General features: G+C 37.9%; 2 protein-coding genes across 2 annotated transcripts; both read left to right on the forward strand.

Moving 5' to 3' along the window:
* Positions 1-6,234: 6,234 nt before the first annotated feature.
* LOC106821936 (olfactory receptor-like protein DTMT) lies at positions 6,235-7,179 on the forward strand. The gene has a single exon (XM_014826840.2). It carries the CDS (start codon positions 6,235-6,237, stop codon positions 7,177-7,179), a length of 945 nt encoding a protein of 314 aa, XP_014682326.2.
* A 12,796-nt stretch (positions 7,180-19,975) lies between these two features.
* Positions 19,976-21,002, forward strand: LOC106821937 (olfactory receptor-like protein DTMT). Its single transcript, XM_014826841.3, has one exon. It carries the CDS (start codon positions 19,976-19,978, stop codon positions 20,921-20,923), a length of 948 nt encoding a protein of 315 aa, XP_014682327.1. The 3' UTR covers positions 20,924-21,002.
* Positions 21,003-24,137: the final 3,135 nt, after the last annotated feature.

Here is a 24,137-nt window from a genome sequence, read left to right on the forward strand (position 1 = left end):
TGTGCCCTTCTATGGATGAATGGATAAAGAAGATATGGTATGTATATACAATGGAATACTACTCAACCATAAAAAAGACAAAATTGTCCCACTTGCAACAACATGGGTGGTCCTTGAGAGTATGATGTTCAGCTAAACAAACCAGACAGAGAATGACAAATAGTGAATGATTTCACTCATGTGGAAGATAAACAAATACATGGATAAAGAGAACAGATTAGTGGTTACCAGAAGGGAAGGGGGCTTGGGGTGGGTGAAAGAGGTAAAGGGACACATATGTATGGTGATGGACAAAGATTAGGCTACTGGTGGTGAGCATGATGAAGTCTATTCAGAAATTGATAGATAATAATGTACACCTCAAATTATACAATGTTATAAACCATATGATCTCAATAAAATTATTGGGAAAAAAAGCTATATTCCAAACTGTAGTTCTGTGGGTAGTGTATGGTCACATTGCTACCAAGTGGCCCTTTGCTTTGAAAAAGGGAGATTTACCTGGAATATAAAAGCATCATCTCAACAGGTGCAGAAAAGATTCAGCATTAATTTAACCAATTTGTGATTAAAACTCTCAGCAAACTGGGACTGGAAGGAAACTTCCTCAATGTGATGGAAGAGCAACTTTTGAAAAATTGAACTAACATTATACTTAATGATGAAAGATTGAATGCTATCTCCCTAATATCAGCAGCAAAGTAAAAATGTTCACGCTCACCACTCTTATTCAGTGCTGTACTGGAAGCCCTAGGCAGGGAAAAAGGGCAAGAAAAAGAAATAAAAGTATACAATCAGAAAGTAAGCCATTAAACCATTTCTATTCGTAGACAACAAGACTGTCTATGTAGAAAATACCAAAGAACATTTAAAAAGGTTCTAGAATTAATAAGGGAGTTTAGTAAGGTCATAGGATACAAGGTCAGTATATTAAAAAGTTGTTCTGTATATAAATATAAATATGTTACTATATTAAAATTATACCATATTAACTAGCAATGAACATGTGGAAAGGGAAAAAAAACTTTAAAGTAAAATTTACAATAGCACCAAATCAGTAAATGCTTAGGTATAAATAATACACAATAGATGCAATATCTATATCTTGAAAGTCACAAAACACTGATTAAAGAAATCATAGAGATCTGAAAAAATGGATAGATATAACATGTTCTTGGATTGAAATATGCAAGATTGTTAAGATGTTGACTCTTCTGAAACTGTTCTAGAGATTCAACACAATTCCAAGCAAAATTCAAGGAGGATTTTTTGGGTACAAATTGGCAATCTGATTGTAAAATTGGTATGTAAAGCCAACTTACATAAACTAAAAAAGCAAAATTGACTTTGGAAATGAATAACAAAGTAAGAGGACTCACATTGCCTGGTTTCCAGACTTACTATTGAGTTAAAATAATCAGGAATTCTGGAAGACATAGAAATGTAGATCAATATAGAGCATATAGAATAGCTGATAGAGTCCAGAAATAGATCCATTCATATTGTCCATTGGTCATTGACAAAGTGTAAAGACAATTCAGTGGGAAAAGTCTTTTCTACCAGTGGTACTGGAAAAATTGGATTTCTATATGCAAAAAGAAAAAGAACCTCAGTCTATACCTCACATTCTCTACAAAAATTCAGTTGAAATGGATTATATTTCTAAATATTTGTATGAGTATTGGTAAAGTTCCTTATGGCATCCTGTTTCCTGGAATTAGAGAAATCCCAGAGCAGGAAGCAAGCAGCACGTGGAGCAGAACTGAGGTGAGGTACTGTCAGGTTGCATCTAGTAAAGCTAGTTGAAATCAGGGCAGAGCTGGTTACTGCAACCGTGGCTAGAATGAAATAAGGCTGAGAGAATTGAAAATGGTGCACAAGAGGTGTCTCATATAGTTCTCGAGGGAGGAATAGTTCTACCAAGGGATATAATAATGGTTTCATTGAATTGGATATCGAACCTACCACCTGGACATTTTGTGGTTTTTATGTGAACCGATATGCAAAGAGCAGGATTGCCCTTCTTCCTGGGATGGTGATATTGATCACCAACGGGAAAACTGGGCTGCTCGACCCAAGTAGAGCAGTAGGACCATGTCTGAAATTCTGGGGAATTCTTTGAGTGACACTTAATATTGTCATGTCCGATAATAAACGTTAATGAAAACTACAACAACCCACTAAGGCAAGACCAGTGAGGATGCAAATTCCCTAGGAATAAAGGTTTGCATTATACCACTATGTCAGGAACCCCATTCAGCTGAGATGATGGCCGAGGAGAACAAGGAATGTGTAGTGAAAGAAGGAGTTATAAATGTCAACTATAGCTTTGTGATCAATGGCAGCATAAGGAAGAGCTGGAGACTAGGAGTTATCTGACACATATGGAGGGTAGTAGAGAGGATGGTCGTGGTGGAGTGCTATTAAGGTTTTCCTAGAAAGGTGGGGAGCTAAAGGTACCTCAATGGGATTCAATCTGGGTTTCCTTCCCTTCTTGGCTTGAGGATGAATTGAACATGATCTGGGAGAGTTTACCTTTTCTCCTATTCCAGTATTTTTTATATATTTGCTTATAGTTGGGTCATAGAGATCTAATCATTGTTAGCTGAAGCTGTATATCTCCTCTTGGGATGTTTATGGGGAACTGGGTTGTATGGGAGATTCTTCTACCATGGGAATCTTTCTGAAATAATGTGTCCTTAGCGATACTTCATCAAAGACCACTGATGGCTTCTTTTTGCTCACAAGATAAAGCCTGCCACAATCTAATATATTTTAGGATATTCAGAGTTTGGTCCCCACTTGTTTTTATGGCTTCTTCAGCCTTCTTCCTTCACCTCCCAAAACATAGGCTCCACCCCCACAGGACTACTGTCCATTTCCTAAACAGGCAGGGATTAAACATCCACACTTGAACTTTTCCCCAGACCCAACTTCCCCCAAAGTATAGTCAGTTGTAATCAGTGACTGTAATCAGTCACTGCTCCAGGACTCTGAGAGCATTTGTCCTAGGGAGGTCTTAGGTAATTATTTTGTCTTTAATGCATTCCTCCAGGATCTAGACTCCTCTGGGATTCAGGGCTACCTAAACCAGGGATGTATAGAATGGGACATGTGGGAAGGGATGTTTCAGCCACAGGTGATGACTACAGAGGCTGTTACTTCACATCCGTTAGTGAATAAAGGGGAACAGAATCTTGGGTCAGAATCTTGGAGTCACCCTCAGGCACACTGGGTAAGTTGGGCAGAGGGTGAATGAGCTGGTCCCTTAGTGTCCTTTCAACCTGAGGGTCCTGTTTTCCCAGGTTATATGATCTGCAGGATAGTTTTTCAGCTATGGTAACCTACCTCTTCTCCACCTCTTTGCCTCCCAAGATTTCTCCACATTCCAGAAATGTTTTGATTAGTGTTGATCAATTATAATCTTTTTATTAAGGATAGCATTCATAAATATTACTTACCATGTAATGTATTCCCACAATGTTGTATAATTTCAACATAATGACAGCTCTTTTGTTATGCTTTAACGTAAGTTCTGAGTCTTTGCTTATTTTAGAATCACCTCAAGACTTTAAAACTTTGCACTGACCTCCTCTCAGAGACTGTGATTAAATTTATCTTAGGGAGCCCAGTAATCCCTATTTTAAAAGCATCATATATCCTTACTACTCACTGTGTCATCCATGAACCACAGCCTTGGAATTTCCTGGGTGCAGATTAAAATGTAGGAGCTGGATTACTAAATCAGAATAAGTGTTTTCCTAGAACTCCCAGGTGATTTGCATGGATATTAAATTTTGGAAGCACTGCCCTAGGTGACTCTTATGTACAGTTCAGGCTGAACACTACTAATTTAGTGGGTAAAGAAGATGAGAGGCTCATTACATCACCAGTTGCAGGCTTTCCAAGTGTTGTCTCTGGTTTGTGGGCCCCAGTCATGCTCTTGATGCAAGAGTTGGGTCCCAGTCATTTACCAAGAAAGCCAAATTCTGAGAACCAGGTGTATGATTTTCCCTACATGTTTCTTCCCATTGTAATGCCAGTACATACAGTCCAAGTGTAAAAACTGTTAATGTGGCCAGATCAAACAGCCTCAAGGGATGAAAATCCCAGCAGTTAGACTCAGTTATGTCTGTAATGAAGAAACTTCTAACTTTTCTTTCTTTTTCTTTTTCTTTTTTGTGAGGAAGTTGGGTCTGAGCTAGCATCTGTTGCTAATCTTCCTCTTTTTTTCTCCCCAACGTCCCAGTGCATAGTTGTATATATCCTAGTTGTAGGTCATTCTAGTTCTTCTATGTGGGATGCCACCACACCACCGCTTAATGAGTGGTGCATAGGTCTGTGCCCAGGATCCTAATTGGTGAACCCTGGGCTGCTGAAATGGAGCATGCTAACTTAATCACTTGGCCACAGGGCTGGTCCCCCAATATTTGTTAATGCTTCTCCTCTGCTTTCCTTGTCAGCCTTGAGGCACATTGAGGTGTATTAGTCAGTGTTCCCCAGAGAAACAGAACCAATAGGGGCTTATATCTATATCTATCTATGTATGCTTATACATACATATCTATTATCCATATTACCTCTAGTAGTGAAAAGAATAACGTATCTGAGATACCCTAACATTTTCAATGGGTAAAAAATTGCATCCATAAATTCTGTAATAAAGTGTCAAATTTAGTGCTAAATGGTTGAGGCTAGTGAGATCTTGTTCTGGGAGGATTTAGTAGGAGTAGTGATTCTAACTTAAAAGGATTTTTGCTGCCTTTCAAGTTGTAGAAATGCATGTCTCAGCCTGAAGCACAGCCAATAAATATTTATGAAACATCAGCTACGTCCCGGTACTGTGCCAGGTGCTAGCTCTGCTGCAGTCATAGAGCAGACAGGACCTATCCTGCATGTAGTTTACAATCTTGTATGGAAGGCAGCTATAAGCAATAATCCCAATGGCGTTGCATGATATAGGTACAAACACAGGAAGCTGTGGAAACACAGCAGTGGGTTCTCTCCTGGTCAAGAGAGACATGGAAGGTTTAGCGGAGTGATATGTACTATACCTGAAGGATAGGTATGGGCAAGCCAGCTGAAGAGGGAACAGAGGGAAAAAGATGAGAGGCAGCAGGAATGGCAGGTGTGAAAAACTGGAGGCAGGATTGTTACTTTTAAGTTCAATATTGGTGTCGAGTGGAATGTGAGTTTCATAGTGGGGCCAGATGAAACTGTGGAGGTAAGCAAGGGTCATGAATCACCTTTTGAAAGGAATTTTGCCTTGACACGAATTTTACCTTTATATTAAGAGCAATGAGATTCTATAAAAACATTAAGGAGAACGATGATCAGATTTTCATCTCAGAATGTTGCAGTGTGAATGAAGGATACTGAAGGAGAAGGGTTTAAGCATGGAAGCAGGAAGATGAATTACAAGATTGTTCCAATAGTACAGATAAGATACGATGTCAGCCTGATCAAGGGTAGTGATGGTCTCCTCCATTACTAAGGAGGGAATGAATGAGAAAGAGAATTAATCTATAGGACTTGTTGACAGATGGGATGTTGATGATGAGAGAAAGGAGAGAATAAAAGAAAACATTCAGGTTTTTGACTGGAAAACCTGAGTCTCTTTTACTGAGATATGGGAAACTAGAGGAGGTGAGGATGGGAGAGGAGCAAGGGGAGATCATGAGTTTCTCTGGGGATATGTTGAGCTCAAAATGCATGTGGTACATCCACAAGATAATCATAAGCAACTGAGTATACAGTTTTATAGGTTAGAGAGTCATCTACACCTGAAGTTTAAATGGTAATCAAAGCAGTTCAAGTATGGTGTTTTTTTTTTTTTTGTGGTATATGTAGAATTATGAGAGAACAGTGTTTAGGAAAAAGCCCTGAGGAACATCAACATGTAAGATATTGACAAAGCAGGAGTCAATCATTGTTACTGAGGATGTCTGACCAGGCAGGTATGAGGAAAACCAATACATTTTGTGTCTCAAAAGCTGATGGATGAGAGTTTTAGAAAGGATGGAAAATTTTTACCAGTTAAAGAGAAATGAAGAAAAGATGTCATTTCCAATCGTAGAGATTCTGATTATAGAGATTGTAATTATTGTGATGAGAGTGATACAAATTATTTTTGCAGAACATCTAACAGACCATGTATCATGGAAATGTGTTTATTTTTACATTCATGTTTTAATGGACACTATTATTTTTTCCTTAAGACACTGGAGACAGAGCATGACAGGAAGGAATCAAACTGTCATCTCAGAGTTTCTCCTGCTGGGACTGCCCATTGAGTCAGAGCAGCAAGACATGTTCTATGCTTTGTTCCTGGCCATGTATCTTACCACCGTCCTGGGAAACCTCCTCATAATCGTCCTCATTTGCCTGGACTCCCACCTCCACACACCCATGTATTTGTTTCTCAGCAATTTGTCCTTCTCTGACCTCTGTTTTTCCTCTGTCACAATGCCCAAGTTGCTGCAGAACATGCAGAGCCAAGAACCATCCATCTCCTATGCTGGCTGCCTGACCCAAATATACTTCTTCCTGTTTTTTGGAGACCTGGAGAGCTTCCTCCTTGTGGCCATGGCCTATGACCGCTATGTGGCCATCTGCTTTCCCCTGCACTATACTACCATCATGAGCCCCAAGCTCTGTCTCTCCCTGGTGATCGTGTCCTGGGTGCTGACGACGTTCCATGCCCTGTTACACACCCTGCTCACGGCCAGATTGTGTTTTTGTGCAGACAGTGTGATCCCCCACTTTTTCTGTGATATGTCTGCTCTGCTGAAGCTGTCCTGCTCTGACACTCGAGTTAATGAGTTGGTGATATTTTTCATAGGAGGGATCATTGTCGTCATTCCATTCCTACTCATCATCCTGTCCTATGCACGAATTATGTTCTCCATCCTCAAGTTTCCTTCTGGTGGGGGCATCTGCAAGGCTTTCTCCACCTGTGGCTCCCATCTCTCTGTGGTGTCACTGTTCTATGGGGCAGTTATTGGTCTTTATTTATGCCCATCAGCTAATAATTCTCTTGATAAGGAGATTGCCATGGCTGTGATGTACACTGTGGTGACCCCCATGTTGAACCCCTTCATCTACAGCCTGAGGAACAGAGACATGAAGGGAGCCCTGGAAAGAGTCTTTTGCAAAAACAAAATTCTCTTCTTTCTATGACGGTCAAGGTTTGGATTTTTTACATAGGTTTATCCAGTAGATAAACTGATATTAATATTGGGGTATTGACCCAGATCTTTTTTTCCAGCTTTCTCTTAAAATGATATAGTAAATGATTGTCCTGTAAGTAAAAGCAATGAAGTCCAGGTATGTTGTTGAATATGGAAAGGTGATCTTGGTGACCTGATAGCAAGATCTTCCTCTTCGTTATTCCTAGGTGACCCTGAGGAAGCAACATTTAAAAACTTTTAATTGATCTTTGTCTCCAGTTATTAAAAAAGTAATTTATCACGTGAAATTTTTTTTTAACCCAAACTCTGCTTTAAATAATACTCTGTCCTCCCTGGTCAATACCGACTAAACCTCAAACATCTCACTCCCTTGTTTACCTCTGCTAAAACAGACTGTTTGTTGTTGAGTACAGATTTTTACTTACCTCTTCTTGAGCTAGGGCTCACAGCACTCTCTTAGCCTTTTCTCCTCTGATTCATTTTCATGCCTATATCATCTTTCTGACCTGACCTGAATTTCAAGTGAACTTTCTATCTCCTTTGCTACAATGGTTTAGTTTGTCTTTACCTGGGAGCTAACTCATAGCTGGGGCCCTAAAAGTTGTTCCCTCAGGTATGGGGAAGGAAGCCAGAGTCTGGTTAACAACTTCACTCTTTCAGGATGTCTTTCTCTTGCTTGATATTTTGGATTTTATCAACAAATTTTACAACCATGATCTCATTCTACTCTTGTGGTGATTCTACAAAGGAATCTTATCACCATTTTAATCATTGAAAAATGTGAAATTTGATGACCTGCTAAGATCCAAGCGTGGGTCAGTACTGAACTTAGGATCTCGGACTATCTGATTTTAGGGTTTATTCTTCTCACTTCCCCCACCTCACAAGTAAGGGGGAACAGCCATTGATTTTTCAATCTTAACTCCATGTATGGTTTTGTCTAGGTATCCAACTTTAGTCCATTTGTTTCCTTATTGTCTCCTCTAGTGGATGGCATATAAATCCATTGTTTTATTCCTCTCATATTTCTGCTTACCTCCACATCTCTATCTGCAGTATAGGCCTTTCTCCAGTTCCCAATTTTAATTTGCATCTTCATGGTAGACATCTCCACTTGATGCTCCTTGAGCACTTCAGTCTTTCCATGAAAAAATTGAACTCTTTATGTTTTTCCCAAGTTTTCTCTTTGTTTATACCCCATTTCTTTTTTAGCTTCATTGAAGTATAATTGATATCTAAAATTTTGCTTACGTTTAAGGTATACATGTCGATGAATTTGGACATATGCATAATCCATTAACACATCGCCACAACCAAGGTACTAAATAGATCCATCATCTTCAAGAATTTCTTGTGTTTTCCTTTTTGTCTTTTTTGTAAGAAGAACACTTCCCATGAAATCTATCTTATTAACGTGTTTTAGACTGTACCATAGCATATTATTAATTGTAGGTACTATGTTGTACAGCAGATCTTTAGTACTTACTCCTCTTACATAATGGAAACTTTATACCCATTGAAAACCAATTCTCAATTTCCCCTTCCCTTTGGCCTCTGATAACCACCATTCCATCTCCCCATCTATGAGTATGACTATTTTAGATAACTCATATCAAAGATGGAATCATGGAGTATTTGTCCTCCTGTGAGTGGTTTATTTCACCTAGCATGATGTCCTCTAGGTTCACCCATGTTGTCATAAATGTCAAGATTTCTTTCCTTTTTTTAAGGCTGAATGATATTCCATTGTATGAATATACCACATTTTCTTTATCCATTCATCTGTTGAAGGGCATTTGGATTGTGTTTATATCTTGGCTACTGTGAGTAATGTTGCAATAACACGGGAGTGCAGGTATCTCTGTGAGATCCTGATTTCATTTCCTTTGGGATATACACAGGATTAGGATTGCTTGATCATCCAGTAGTGCTATTTTTAATTTTTGAGGGAGCCTTCATACTGTTTTCCCTAGTGACTGCATCATTCTACATTCCAACCAACAATGTATAAGGGTTCCTTTTTCTCCATATCCTCTCCAACATTTATATATATATTTTTGATACTCTTCATCCTAACAGGTGAGAGGTGATAGCTCACTGTGGTTTTGATCTGCATTTCTGTGATGATTAGTGATGTTGAGTACCTTTTTCATATTCCTGGTAGCCAGTTGTATATCTTCTTTGGAGAAAGGTCTTTTGAAGTCCTTTGCCTATTTTTTAATTGAGTTATTTGTTCTTTTGCTATTGAGTTGTAGGAGAATCTTATGTATTTTGCGTATTAACCCCTCATCAGAATGATGGTTTGCAAATATTTTCTCATGTTGTATAGGATGCCTTTTCACTCTGTTGATTATTTCCTTTGTTGTACAAAAGCCGTAAAGTTTGATGTAGCATCAAAAAGAATAAAATGCTTAGGAATAAATTTAACCAAGAGGTGAAAGGCTTGTATACTGAAAACTACAAAACACTCTTGAAAGAATTTAAAGCAGACACAAATAAATGGAAGGGCATCTCAGATTCATGGATTGAAAGAATGAAAATTGTTAAAATGTCCATATTCCCAGAGTGATCTACAGATTCACTGCAATCCCTATCAAAATCCCCATTGCACTTTCTTTTTTTACAGAACTAGAAAAAACAATCATAAAATTCATGGGGAACCACATCAGACCCCACAAAACCAATGCAATCTTGAGCAAGAAGAACAAAGCTAGAGGCATCAAAGTTCCTGATTTCAAAATATATTACAAAACTACAGTATTTGAAACAGTAAGGCACTGGCATAAAGTTAGATGTATAGACCAATGGAACAAAATAGAGAACTCGGAAATAAATCTATGTCCCTATGATCAACTGATACATGAACAGCATGCCAAGAACATGCAGTGAGAGAAGGATAGTCTCTTCAACAAATGGTGCTGGGAAAACTGATATCCACATGAAAAAGAATGAAAGTGGACCCTTATCTTTCACCATACACAGAAATCAACTCAAAATAGATTAAGGACTTAAATATGAGATCTGACACTGTAAAATTCTTTGAAGAAAATATAGAGGGAAAACATCTTGACATTTATCTTGGCAATGATTTCTTGGATATGACACCAAAATACAAGCAACAAAACCAAACATAGACCAGTGGGACTACATCAAACCATATTCCATTTCTTGATTTGCATCGCCTTCCATTTAGTTACCTACAGACCTGTTTGTGTGTATGTGTGTGTATGTATTTATTAAAATGGATTATTGTTCATACAGGTTTTCTTTTTCCATTTAGTATTATGTTTCCTGATTTAAAAAAAAATATTCTCCATGTGTTACTTAAGGTAGAGTAGTTGCTATAACAGATAAACCCTGAAACCTCAGTGGTGTGATACCACAGATATTTTTTTCTTGCTCTTGTAAAATCCAGTTAGCCCTGGGATGTGGGGGGTAGTATGTTTCATGCCATCAGGCTAATGGGGGCTCTGAAATCTTCAACTTATGCTTTCCATAGTCACCTCAGGTGTTGAAATTCAGTTGGAAGAGGACAATGGTAGAGGACCACTTGGAAGAGTTTTGTTGGCCAGGCCCACAAGTGACATACATCACTTTGTCCTACATTTCATTCTCTAGAACTTGGCCACATCTCTGAACTTAGATGCAAGGGGTAGACAGGGGGCAGGATGTGGTGAGAAATTACTTCTTCACAGACCACTCTATTCAAATCCGTACTACAGAATTCAAGAGCATAAACTCTTGATATACACTTAGCTGTCTTGGCCACATTAACTCAGGGAAGTTGCATGAAGTAACTGTAAAGTCTAGAAAGGAGGCTAAGAGTGACTAAACTGTGTACTTTTAGCTAAGAGGCCATGCAGTTTATTATTCAAAGGAATACATACATGAAAAATTTTTATTTTGAAATAATTATAGACTCCCAAGAAGTTTAAAAAATAGTACAGAGAGGTAGCATTTTATATAAGTAGAATATCGGAGTGAATCCGGGAAACGGACATTGGCATATGACAATGAACTGGACCATTGACCTTACCTGGATTGCACCAGGTTTTGCGTGCAGTTATTCTTTTTTTTGTGTCTTTGTGTAAAGTTTTTGATATTTTATTACACGTATGGATTCATATAACCATACTAAAGTCAAGTTCCAGAACTGTTCAAAGGATCTCTGTGTGTTACACTTTCATAGTCCAAACTGGAAGATGATTTGAGAGTAAAAGGGGTCTAATAATGGGCATAAGCTGGGACTGTATAGGGCAAACTTGTAAGTATGGTCATCTTGAATTTAGCTTGTATGAATGTAATCATAGATGCTCAAAAAATAACAGGTGAGACAGCGAGCAATGGAGAGGAAATGAATGGATGAATTACGAATGTCTCACGTGCTGTGCAGGAATTTAATGTTTAGAGGTACAGTTTTTTCCTTTCTGCCACAGGCCTCCCAATGTAGGCATATGTTTCATTGGTGCTTTACTAAAGGAGTATTAGCTGTTTCAAGAATGATAGAAAAGCTGCCTGCATTTGACTTACTGATAGACAATATGTAATTATATAATAGGGCACCTTGCTAGGGGATTTTCAAGGTAGTCGTGAATATCTGATATTTTTACCTAACATGCTGCTATTAAAATCTAAACCACACCTGGGCTATACTCAACTGCACTGTGTCTGGTGATTCTTTTAAGACATGGACCCAATCTTTTGCTCTCCCAGTGTCCTCCTTCCCCTTAACACAGCTCTTCCTACGGGGTATAAGTTTGTGCATATGTAAGATAAATGAGCTGTTTAAGTACATTTTAATGGGTAGGTAGTAAGTTCTTTGTGTAAGCAGGATTAGAGTTGGGAAAGCTTGATAAGACCAAGAAAGGAAGGAATGGGACATGCTCAGTCTATGTCAAGACTGGGAATTACATAAAGTGTTTCCTTGTCTATATTGAGGCTAGATTCTGATAAACCTGGTGTAACGATTGTAGACGTGACTCAGTCTCCACTTTATGCCTCTAACATATATATCCAGTGCTATAAATTTCCCTCTAAATACTTCTTTCAGTAAGTTGCCTTTTCATTTTCTTTAGTTCAAAGTGTTTTAAAATCTCTTTTGAGATTTCTTCTTTGATCCATGTGTTACTTAGAAGTGTTGTTTAATTGCCAAGTATTTGGGGATTTTTCTAGGTATCTTTCTGTTGTTGATTTCTAGTTTAATTCTACTGTGGTCTGACAGCAGATATTGTATGATGTCTATTTTTTTTACATTTTATATAGTGTGTTCTGTGGCCAGAATGTGGTGTACGTAGGTGAATATTCCTTGTGAGCTTGAGGAGAATGTGCATTCTGCTGTTGCTGGTTGAAGTAGTTCATAGATGTCCTTTATATCCAGTTGATTAATGGTGTTGTTGAGTTCATCTATGTTTTTACTGATTTTCTGGCTGCTAGATCTGTCCTTTTTTGAGAGAGGGATGTGGAAATCTCCAACTATAATAATGGATTCATCTATTTCTCTTACTCTTCTAATGTTGTCCTTCTTGGTCTCTGTGGTTTATGGATATACTTCAGCCTCACTCTGATATGCTGCTATTTTATTTCTTTTTTTCTTTTTTTTTTAAAGATTGGCACCTGGGCTAACATCTGTTGCCAATTTTTTTTTTCTGCTTTATCTCCCCAACCCCCCCCGTACACAGTTGTGTATCTTAGTTGCAGGTCCTTCTAGTTGTGGGATGTAGGATGCCGCCTCAATGTGGCCTGATGAGTGGTGTCATGTCCTCGCCCAGGATCCGAACCCTGGGCTGCTGCAGTGGAGCGCGCGAACTTAACCACTCGGCCATGGAGCCGACCCCTGCTGCTATTTTCACAATGGTGGCTTGTCTATGGATAGTTGTAGTTGGTCTTCTTGTGAAGGAACTGAAGTAGGGAGTTATTTATGATATCATCTTGATGACATCACTCTGCAAATATCTTCTTACCATTTGTGACTTGCCTTTTCACTCTTAATAGAATCTTTTGGTGACAAAATTAAAAGAAATTTAAATGCAGACCTTTTAATCAATCTTTCTCTTTATAATTAGTGTTTTTAATTACTTTTTAGAAGGAAATATTTCCTTTCTCCAAGGTCCTGATGATATTCTTTGTTATCTTCTAGAAGATTTATGTTTTATTCTATTTTCAAAATCTATCACATTTAGATGTACAATATGCCTGAAAATAATTTTTGTATTTGTTATGAAGTAGGCATATCCCAAATATTTGGAAAATAAGTAGCACATTTACAAATAAATGATGGGTCAAATAGGAAATTACAAGAATAATTAGAACATATTTTGAATTAAAATTGAAAGACAGCATATCAAAATTAGTAGGAGGCAGCGAAAGCAGTGCTGAAAGGAAAATTTATAGCATTAAATGTTTATATTACAAAAGAACTAAGGTCTAAAATCAATGATCTGAGCTTCCACCTTAAGGACATAGGAAAAGAAGAGCCAATTAAAGCAAGAGAAAGAAAGGAAATAACAAAAATCAATGAAATTGAGAACAGAAAAATGAAGCATAAAAATCATTAAATCAAAAGTTGGTTCTTTGGAAAACTAAATAAAATAGATAAACTTTTAGTCAGAATGAGCAAGAGGAGAAAAAACACAAAATATAAATATCAGGAAAGAAATATGAGATATCACTACAGACCCTTACAGTCATTGAAAGAATAATAATTGAATACTATGAACCCATAAATGCTACAACTTAGATGCAATGGATACATTTGTTGAGAGACATAACTTCCAAAGCTCACTCACAAAGAATAGATAAACTGAATGGTTGTTTTTATTAAGATACTGAATTTGTAGGTAAAATCCTTCTGACAAAGAAAACTCCAGGATCAGATGCCTTTACTGGTTAGTTACACGAAGCACTCAAGGAAGAAGTAATACTAATTTTATGCAAACACTTCCAGCGTATAGAAGAGGAGGAAATACCTCCTAACCTATTTACTGAGGCTCTGAGACAGAGACCAGATAAAGATGTTATAAGAAAAGTACAGACCAATATCCCACGTGAACATAGACACTAAAATCCTTAAAAATACAAACAAATGAAATCTAACAATGCAGTATGTGAAAAAGTAACACACCACTATCAAGTGGAGTTTATTATGGGAATGAGAAGCTGTTTCAACATTCAAACAACAATAAATCTAAACGGTCGTATCAATAAACTTAAGGAAAAACTATGTTAAAAAAAACATGGTATGAACTTCAAAGAAAATGTTTAATTAAAGCTATATTCCAAACTGTAATTCTGTGGACATGTGTATTGTCACATTGCTACTGAGTGGCCCTTTGCTATTAAAAAGAGAGATTTAGCTGAAAAAAAGGGATCATTTCAATAGGTGCAGAAAAGCCTTTGACAAAAAATTTCAACATTAATTTAAGCAATTTGTGATAAAACTCTCAGCAAGCTAAGATCAAAAAGAAATTTCCTCAACCTGATGGGAGAGCAACTTTTAAAAAATTATAGCTAATGTTATACTTAATAGTGAAAGATTGAATCCTTTCTCCTGAAGATCAGGAGCAAAGTAAAAATGTTTGTTCTCACCAGCCTTGTTCAACATTGTACTGGAAGTCCTAGGAAGTGGAAAAGGGCTATAAAAAGAAATAAAAAGTATACAGATTGGAAAGTAAGACGTTAAACCATCTCTATTTGCAGGTGATATAATTGTCTATGTAGAAAATCACAAAGAACATTAAAAAAGGTTCTAGAAGCAATAAGTCAGTTTAGTAAGGTCATAGGATACATGGTCAATATATTAAAAATTGTTATTCTGTAAATAAATATATTAATATATTTAAAATTATATTTATTTCAACTAGCAATGAACAAGTGGAAAGTGAAAAAACACTTTAAAGTAAAATTTACAATAGCACCAAACCATTAAATGCTTAGGTATGAATAATACACAATATATACAAGATTTATATCTTGAAAATTACAAAACCCTGATTAAAGAAATCATAGAAGATACAAGAAATGGATAGATACAACATGTTTATGGATTGGAAGAGTCATTATTGTTAAGATGTTGACTCTTCTGAAAGTGATCTGAAGATTCAACACAATTTCAATCAAAATTCAAGCAGGCAGGATTTTTTGTGGTATAATTTGACAATCAGATTGTAAAATGTATATGTAAAGGCAAGAAGCTGAAAAAGCAAAATTGAATTTGGAAATGAAGAACAAAGCATGAGGTCTCACATTGCCTGGTTTCCAGACTTAGTATGAAGTTAAAATAGCCAGGAAATTGTGGTATTAGAGATGAGATAGAAATGTAGATCAGTATAGAGTGTATAGAATAGCATATAGAATCCAGAAATAGATACACTCATGTATTTTCCATTGATCATTGACAAAGTGTAAAGACAATTCAGTGGGAAAAGTTTTTTCCACCAATGGTACTGGAAAAATTGGATTTCTATATGCAAAAAGAAAAAAAAAGGAACCTCGGTCTATGCCTCACATTCTCTACAACAATTCTGTTGAAATGGATTATATATCTAAATATTTGTATGAGTATTGGTAAAGTTCTTCATGACATCCCTTTTCCTGGAATCAGAGAAGTCCCAGAGAAGGAAGCAAGGAGCACATGGAGCAGAACTGAGGTGAGGTACTGTCAGGTTGCATCTAGTAAAGCTAGCTGAAATCAGAGTAGAGCTGGTTACTGCAACTGTGGCTAGAAGGAAATAAGGCTGAGAGAATTGAAAATGGTGCACAAGAAGTGTCTCATATATTCCTCAAGGGAGGAATAGTTCTACCAAGGAATGTAACAATGGTTTCATTGAATTGGATGTTGAGCCTACCACCTGGACATTTTGTGGTTCTTATGTGAACCAATCTACACAGAGCAGGATTGCCCTTCTTCCTGGGATGGTGATGTTGATCACCAACGGGAAAACTGGGCTGCTCTACCCAAGTAGAGCAGTAGGACCGTGTCTGCAATTCTGGGGAATTCTTTGAGTGCCACTTAGTATTGTCATGTCTGATAATAAACGTTAATGACAGCTGTAACAACTTGCTAAGGCAACACCCATGAGGATGCAGATTCCCTAGGAATGAAGGTTTGCATTATACCACTATGTCAGGAACCCCATCCAGCTGAGATGATGGCTGAGGAGAAAAAGGAATGTGTAGTGAACGAAGGAGTTATCAATGTCAACTATAGCTTTGTGATCAATGGCAGCATAAGGAAGAGCTGGAGACTAGGAGGTAATCTGACACATATGGAGGGTAGTAGAGAGGATGGTGGTGGTGGAGTGCTATTAAGGTTTTCCTAGAAAGATAGGGAGCTAAAGGTACCTCAGTGGGATTCAAATTGGGTTTCTTTTCTATCTTGGCCTGAGGAAGAATTGAATACAATCTGGGAGGGTTTATCTTTTCTCTTATTCCACTACTTTCTGTATATCTGCATATGGTTGGGTCATACAGATCTAATCCTTCTTAGCTGCAGATTTCTCTCTCCTCTGCGGTGGGTATATAGGGAACTGCATTGTAGTGAGAGATTCTTCTACCCTGGCAATCTTTCCAAAATATGTATGTTTCATGGCACTTTGTTAAAGACCACTGATGGCTTCTTTTTGCCCACAGAAAGCTTGCCACAAGCTAAGATATTTTAGGACATTCAGCATCTAGTCCATGCTTGTTTTTATGACTTCTCCAACCATCTTCCTTCACCTCCCAAAATGTAGGCTCCAGACCCACAGAACTACTGTCCATTCCCTAAACAGGCAGCGATTAAACATCCATATACAAGCTTCTTTGCATCCCCACCTTCCATCAAATTATAGTCAGGTGTGGTCAGTGATTGTAATCAGTCACTGTTCCAGGACTCTGAGAGCATTTGTCCTAGAGACGTCCTGGGTGTTTACTTTGTCTTTAATGTGTTCCTCCAGGATCCAGACTCCTTTGCGATCCAGAGCCCCTTAGGCCCAGGGATGTGTAGAATGGGAGATGTTAGAAGGGTTCTCACAGTAACAGATGACAAATACAGAGGCTGTTCCTTCACATGACTTAGTGAATAGAGGCGAGCAGGATCTTGAGCCAGGGTCCTGGAGTCACCCTCAGATACAGTGGGTAAGTCAGGCAGAGGGTGAATGAGCTGGTCCCTTAGGATCCTTTCAACCTGAGGGTCTTGTTTTCCCAGGTTGTTCTGCAGGATAGTTTTTCAGGTGTGCTAACCCACTTCTTCTCCACCTCTCAGCCTCCCAAGATTTCTCCACGTTCTAGAAATACTTTGATTAATGTTCACCAGTTGCAATCCTTTTATTACTGATAGCATTTATAAGTATTACTTACTATGTAATCTATTCCCACAATGTATAATTTCAACATAATGACAGCTCTGGCGGTATGCTTTAATGTAATAGTTCTGAGTCTTTACTTTATTTTAGAATCACCTCAGGACTTTGCACTGACCTCCTCTCAGAGATCGTGATTAAATTCATCTGATGGGAGTCAATAATCTTTATTTTTAAAGCATTATATTTCTGTGCTACTGACTGTGTCTTCCATGGACTACAGCGTGGGCATTACCTGGGTGTGGATTAAAATGTAGAAGCTGGACTACTGAGTCAGAATCAGTGTTTTACCAGAACTTCCAGGTGATTTGCATGGACATTAAATTTTAGAGTCAGTGCCCTAGGTGATTTTTTATGTGCAGGCCAGGCTGAGTACTAGTGACTTAATGGGTGAAGAAGATGAGAGGCTCCTTGCATCATCAGTGGTAGCATTTGCAAATGCTGTCTCTGGTTTGTGGTCCCTAGTCATACTCTTGACATAAGAGTCAAGTCCCAGTAATGTACCAGGAAAGCCAAAGTCTGAGAAACCAGGTGTATGATTTTCCCTAGATGTTTATTCCTACAGTCATGCCCATGTATAATGTCCAACTGTAAAAACTGTTCATGTGGCTGGATCAAACAGCCTCAAGGGGTGAAAAATCCCCGCAGTTGGACTTTTGTGTCTGTAATGAAGAAGCTTCCAACATCTCTTAACACTTCTCCTCTGCTTTGTTTGTCAGCTTTGAGGCACACTGAGGTGTATTAGTCAGGGTTCAAACCCATAGGAGATTATATCTATGTCTATAAATACATCTCTCTATATAATATATATCGTCTGTATTAGTGAAAAGAATAATGTATCTGAGGTACCCAAACATTTTCCAAGGGTACGAAATTACATCCATAATTTTTATAGTAAATGTCCAATTTAGTGCCAAGAGGTGAGGCAAGTTAATTATTCTTCTGGGAGGATTTAATAGGAATAGGGATTTTAACTTAAAAGGAGTTATGTTGCCTTTAAGTTGGAGGAATGCATGTGTCAACCTGAAACACAGCCAATAAATATTTGTGAAACATCGGCTACATTCAGGTGCTGTGCCAGGTGTTAACAGTGCTGCTGTCATGAGGCAGACATGACATTTCCTGCACAGAATTTACAACCTGGTAGGAAAGACACATATAGACAATAATCCCAAAGGCATTGAGTGCTGTGGGAACAAGCATAGGATGCTGTGGAAACAGCAGTGGATTCTCTCCTGATATGGGGTAAGAGAGAAGGTTTAGCTGAGTGACACGTAACATACCTGAAGGATAAGTAGGGGCAAGCCAGGTGAAGAGGGAGCAGAGGGAAGAAGATGATAGGTGGAGGAATAGCAAGTGCAAAAAGCTGGAGGCAAGATTGTTACTTATAAGTCCAGCATTGCTGACAAGAGGAATGTGAGCGTTATTGAGGAGCCAGATGAAGCCCTGGAGGTAGGCAAGGGTCATGAAACACCTTTTCAAAGGAATTTTGCCTATGCTTGAGAGCAAGAAGACTCTATGCAGACTTTATAGAAAATGATGATCAGATTTTCATCTTAGAATGCTGCACTGTGAATGAAGGATATTGAAAGAGAGAGTATTCAAGCATGAAACAGGGAGTTGAATTAAGAGGCTGTTCCAATAGTACAGACAAGGTATGATTTCAACCTGATCTAGGGTAGTGGCAGTGGAGACAAGGAAAGGAAGAATGAGAAAGAAAATTAAAATATAGGACTTATTGACAGATTGGATGTTGATGATGAGACAAAGGAGGGAATGAAAGACAACACTCAGGTTTTTTGACTGGAGCCTCTGAACCCTTTTTACTGAGATATGGAAAACTAGAGGAGGCGGGGATGGGAGATCAGAGGGAGATCATGAGTTTCTTTTGGGAACTGTTGAGCTGAAAATGTGTGTGATGCATCCACAAGATAATCACAAGCAACTGAATATACAGTTTTATAGGTGAGAGAGACATCTGCACCTTAAGTTTAAAAGGTAATCAAAGCAATTGAAGTAGATGGGTTTTTCTTGGTGGTATATGTAGAATTATAAGAGAACAGTGTTTAGGAAAAAGCCCTGAGGAGCATCAAGATGTAAGGTATTGAGAAAGCAGGAGTCAATCACAGTTACTGAGGCTGTCTGGCCAGGCAGGTATGAGGAAAACTGATACATTTTGTGTCTCAGAAGCTAATGGATAAGAGTGTTTTAGAAGGGATGGAATATTGTTACCAGTTAAAGAGGAGCTAAGAATATAAGTCATTTCCAAAAATAGGAATTCTGATTATAGAGATTTAGAGTATAGGGATTGTAATTATTGTGATGAAGTTGATATAAAGTATTTTTGCAGAACATCTAACATACTATGTATCATAGAAATGTGTTCATTTTTAAATTCAGGTTTTAATGGACACTATTGTTTCTTCCTGAAGATACTGGAGACAGAGCATGACAGGAAGGAATCAAACTGTCATCTCAGAGTTTCTCCTGCTGGGACTGCCCATTGAGTCAGAGCAGCAAGACATGTTCTATGCTTTGTTCCTGGCCATGTATCTTACCACCGTCCTGGGAAACCTCCTCATCATCATTCTCATTCACCTGGACTCCCACCTCCACACGCCCATGTATTCATTTCTCAGCAATTTGTCCTTCTCTGATATCTGCTTCTCTTCTGTGACCATTCCCAAATTGCTGCAGAACATGCAGAGCCAAGACCTGTCTATCTCCTATGCTGGCTGCCTGACCCAAATGTACTTCTTCCTGTTTTTTGCCAACCTGGACAGCTTCCTCCTTGTGACCATGGCCTATGACCGCTATGTGGCCATCTGCTACCCCCTACACTACAGCACCATCATGAGCCCCAAGCTCTGTCTCTCCCTGGTGGTGCTGTCCTGGGTGCTGACCACGTTCCATGCCATGTTACACACCCTGCTCATGGCCAGATTGTGTTTTTGTGCAGACAACGTGATCCCACACTTTTTCTGTGATGTATCAGCTCTGCTGAAGCTGTCCTGCTCTGACACTCGAGTTAATGAGTTGGTGATATTTTTCATAGGAGGGATCATTGTCGTCACTCCATTCCTCCTCATCATCCTGTCCTACGCACGAATTGTGTTCTCGGTTCTCAAGTTTCCTTCTGGCGGGGGCATCTGCAAGGCCTTCTCCACCTGTGGGTCCCACCTCTCTGTGGTGTCACTGTTGTATGGGACAGTTATTGGTCTTTATTTTTGCCCATCTGCTAATAATTCTCCTGTGAAGGAGATTGCCATGGCTGTGATGTACACTGTGGTGACCCCCATGTTGAACCCCTTCATCTACAGCCTGAGGAACAGAGACATGAAGGGAGCCCTGGGAAGAGTCTTTTGCAGAAATAAAATTCTCTTCTCTCTATCATGATAAAGGTTTGGCTTTTTACATAATTTTATCCTGTAGATATATTGATATTAATGTTGGGATATTGACCCCGACTTGTTTTTCTTTTTACCATACAAATTTCTGTTAAAATGACAGACTAAATATTTGTCTGACAGGTAAAATATATGAAGTAAAGGTATGTTGTTCAACTTGGAAAGAAGATCTCAGTGACCTCCTAGCAAGATCTTACTCTTTGTTATTCATGTGAGACTCTGAATAAGGATCATTTTAAAACGTTTAATTGATCTTTGTCTCCAGTCATTTAACAACTAGCCTGTCATGTATTATTTTTTTAACTCCAACTCTGCTTTAAATAGTACTCTGTCCTCCCAGGTCTATACTGACTAAAACTCAAACATCTTGCTCCCCTGCTTACCTCTGCTAAACTGGACTTTTTATTGTTGAATATAGATTTTTACTTCTCTCTTCTTGATTAAGGGCTCACAGCATTCTGTCTTTTAGCCTTTTCTCCTTTTGTTTATTTTCAACCCTGCATCATTTTTTTGACTTGACCTGAACCTCAAGTCAACTTTCCATCTGCTTTGCTACAATTGTTTAGTTTGTCTTTACCTGGGAGCTAACTCATACCTAGGGCCGTAAAAGTTTCTCTCTCAGTTATGGGGAAGGAAGCTAGAGTCTGGTTAACAACTTCACTCTTTAAGGATGTCTCTCTCCTGCTTAGTATTTTGGAATTTATCAACAAATTTTACATCCATGATCTTATTCTACTCTTGTGATGATTTCACGAAAGAATCTTATCACCATTTTAAAGATTGAAAAATGTGAAATTTGATGACTTGCCAAGGTTCCAGAGTGGGTTGGTATTGAGCTTATTTAATATCTCAGACTATCTGATTTTAGCGTTTCTTCTCATTTCCCCCCACCTCAGAAATAAGGGGAGCAACCATTGATTTTTCAGTCTTAGCTCCGTGTATGACATGTCTAGGTCTCCAATCTTGGTCCATTTGTTTCCTTTTTGTCTCCTCTAAGGGATGGCATCAAAACTCAGCATTTCAATCTTCTCACCTCACATCTCTATCTGAAGATTAGACCTTTCTTCAGCTCCCAGTTTTAATTTGCATCTTTATAGTAGACATCTCAACTTGATGCTTTTGAGCTCTTCAATATTTCCATGCAAAAATTGAAGTGTTTATCCTTTTACCAAATCTGCTCTTCATTTGTATTCCATTTCTTTTTTAGCTTTATTGAGGTATAAGTTATACATTTAATGTATACATTTTGATGAGTTTGGACATATGCATATATCCGTGAACACATCACCACAACCAACGTACTAAACAAATCCATCATCTTCAAGAATTTCTTCTGTTCTTTCACGTTTTCCCCCTTTTTTCTAAGAACACTTAACATGAGATCTATCTTTTAAACATATTTTAGAGTGCAGAATACCATATTGTTATTCGTAGGTACTATGTTATACAGCACATCATTAGTACTTGCCCATCTTACGTAACGGAAATTTTATACCCATTGAAAATCAATTCTCCATTTCTGCCCGCCTTTAGCCCCTGAAAACCACCATTCCATCCTTTCCTTCTATGAGCATGACTAGTTTAGATAACTCATATCTAAAATGGAATCTTGCAATATTTGTCCTGGTAAAGGCAAATATATAGTAAAGATAGTGGATCAACCACCTATAAAGCTAGTTTGAAGGTCAAACAACAAAAGCACTAAAAATATCTATCTCTGTGTTAAGAGGTTAAGGGATATACACACCCAAAAAAGAGATTAAATATGAAATAAAAAACATAAAATGTAGGAGGAAGGTAGTAAAAGTGTAGGGCTGTTAGTAAGAGGTCCAACTTAAGAGACCATCAACTGATTTTATTTCCTTTGGATACATAGCCAACAGTACATGTTTGTTCCAGTTTCTCCACATCCTCTCCAATATTTATCTTTTTTTTTAAAAATATCCATCCTAACAGATGTGAGGTGATATTCCATTGTGGTTTTGATCTGCATTTCCCTGATGATTAGTGATGTTGAGCACCTTTTCACGTACCTGGTGGCCAGTTGTATATCTTCTTTGGAGAAAGGTCTTTTCAAGTGTTTTGCCTATTTTTTAATTAGGTTATTTGTTGTTTTGCTTTTACATTGTAGGAGATTCTTATATATTTTGGGTATTAACTTTTTACCAGAATGATGGTTTACAAATATTCTCCCACTCCATAGGATGACTTTTCACTCTGTTGGTTGTTTTCCTTGCTGTGCATAAGCTTTGATTTGCTGTAGCATCAGAAAGAATAACCCAAGTATTATTTTCCACTTGATCATGTTGTATGATTCTTTAAATTTTCTGTTGAATTCAGTTTGCTAGTATTTTCTTGAGAATTTTGCATCTATATTCACAAGGGATATTTGTCTGTAGTTTTCTTTCTTGTAGTGTCCTTATCTGGCTTTGGTATCAGGGTAATGCTGACTTCATAAAATGGGTTTGGGAGTGCTTCCTCTTCTTCAATTTTTTGGAAGAGTTTGAGAAGGATTGGCATTAATTCTTTAAATTTTTGGTAGAATTCATCAGTGAAATCATCTGGTTCTGGTCTTTTCTTTATTGGGAGGTTTTTGATTGCTGATTCAGTCTCCTTCCTCTTTATTGATTTGTTTCTTTTTTCTGTTTCTTCATGATTCAGTCTTGGTAGGTGGTATGTTTCTAGTAACTTAACCATTTCTTCTAGGTTTTCCAATTTGTTGGCATATAATTATTCCCAGTAGTCTTTTATGATCCTTTGTGTTTCTGTGCTGTCAGTTGTAGTGTCTCTTTTATTTCTGATTTTATTTATTTGAGTTTTCTCTTTCTTTTTGTCTAACTAAACCTTTGGCAATTCTGTTTACCTTTTTGAAGAAAAGTAGTTTCTTAGTTTTTGAAGCTTCAAAAACTAAGTTTCATTGGTCTTTGCTGTTGTTTTTCTGGTCTGTATCTCATTTATTTCTGTTCTGATCTTTGCTATTTCGTTCCTTGTGCTAACTTTGGGTTTAGTTTGTTCTTCTTTTTCTCATTTCCTGAGGTGTAAAGTGAGGTTGTTTATTTGAGATCTTTCTTTTTTCCTTAATATAGGTGTTTATCACTATAAACTTCCCCCTTAGAATTGTTTTTGCAACAGTCCATAGGTTTTAGTATGTTGTGTTTCCATTTTGTTTGTTTCAAGATATTTACTGAATTTCCCTTTTGATT

The sequence above is a fragment of the Equus asinus genome, chromosome 13, assembly GCF_041296235.1.
Source record: "Equus asinus isolate D_3611 breed Donkey chromosome 13, EquAss-T2T_v2, whole genome shotgun sequence".
Classification (NCBI taxonomy): Eukaryota; Metazoa; Chordata; class Mammalia; order Perissodactyla; family Equidae; genus Equus; species Equus asinus.

Coding starts and splice junctions, on each gene's coding strand:
- LOC106821937 (XM_014826841.3), top strand. CDS start 19,976: ATGACAGGAAGGAATCAAACTGTCATCTCAGAGTTTCTCCTGCTGGGA.
- LOC106821936 (XM_014826840.2), top strand. CDS start 6,235: ATGACAGGAAGGAATCAAACTGTCATCTCAGAGTTTCTCCTGCTGGGA.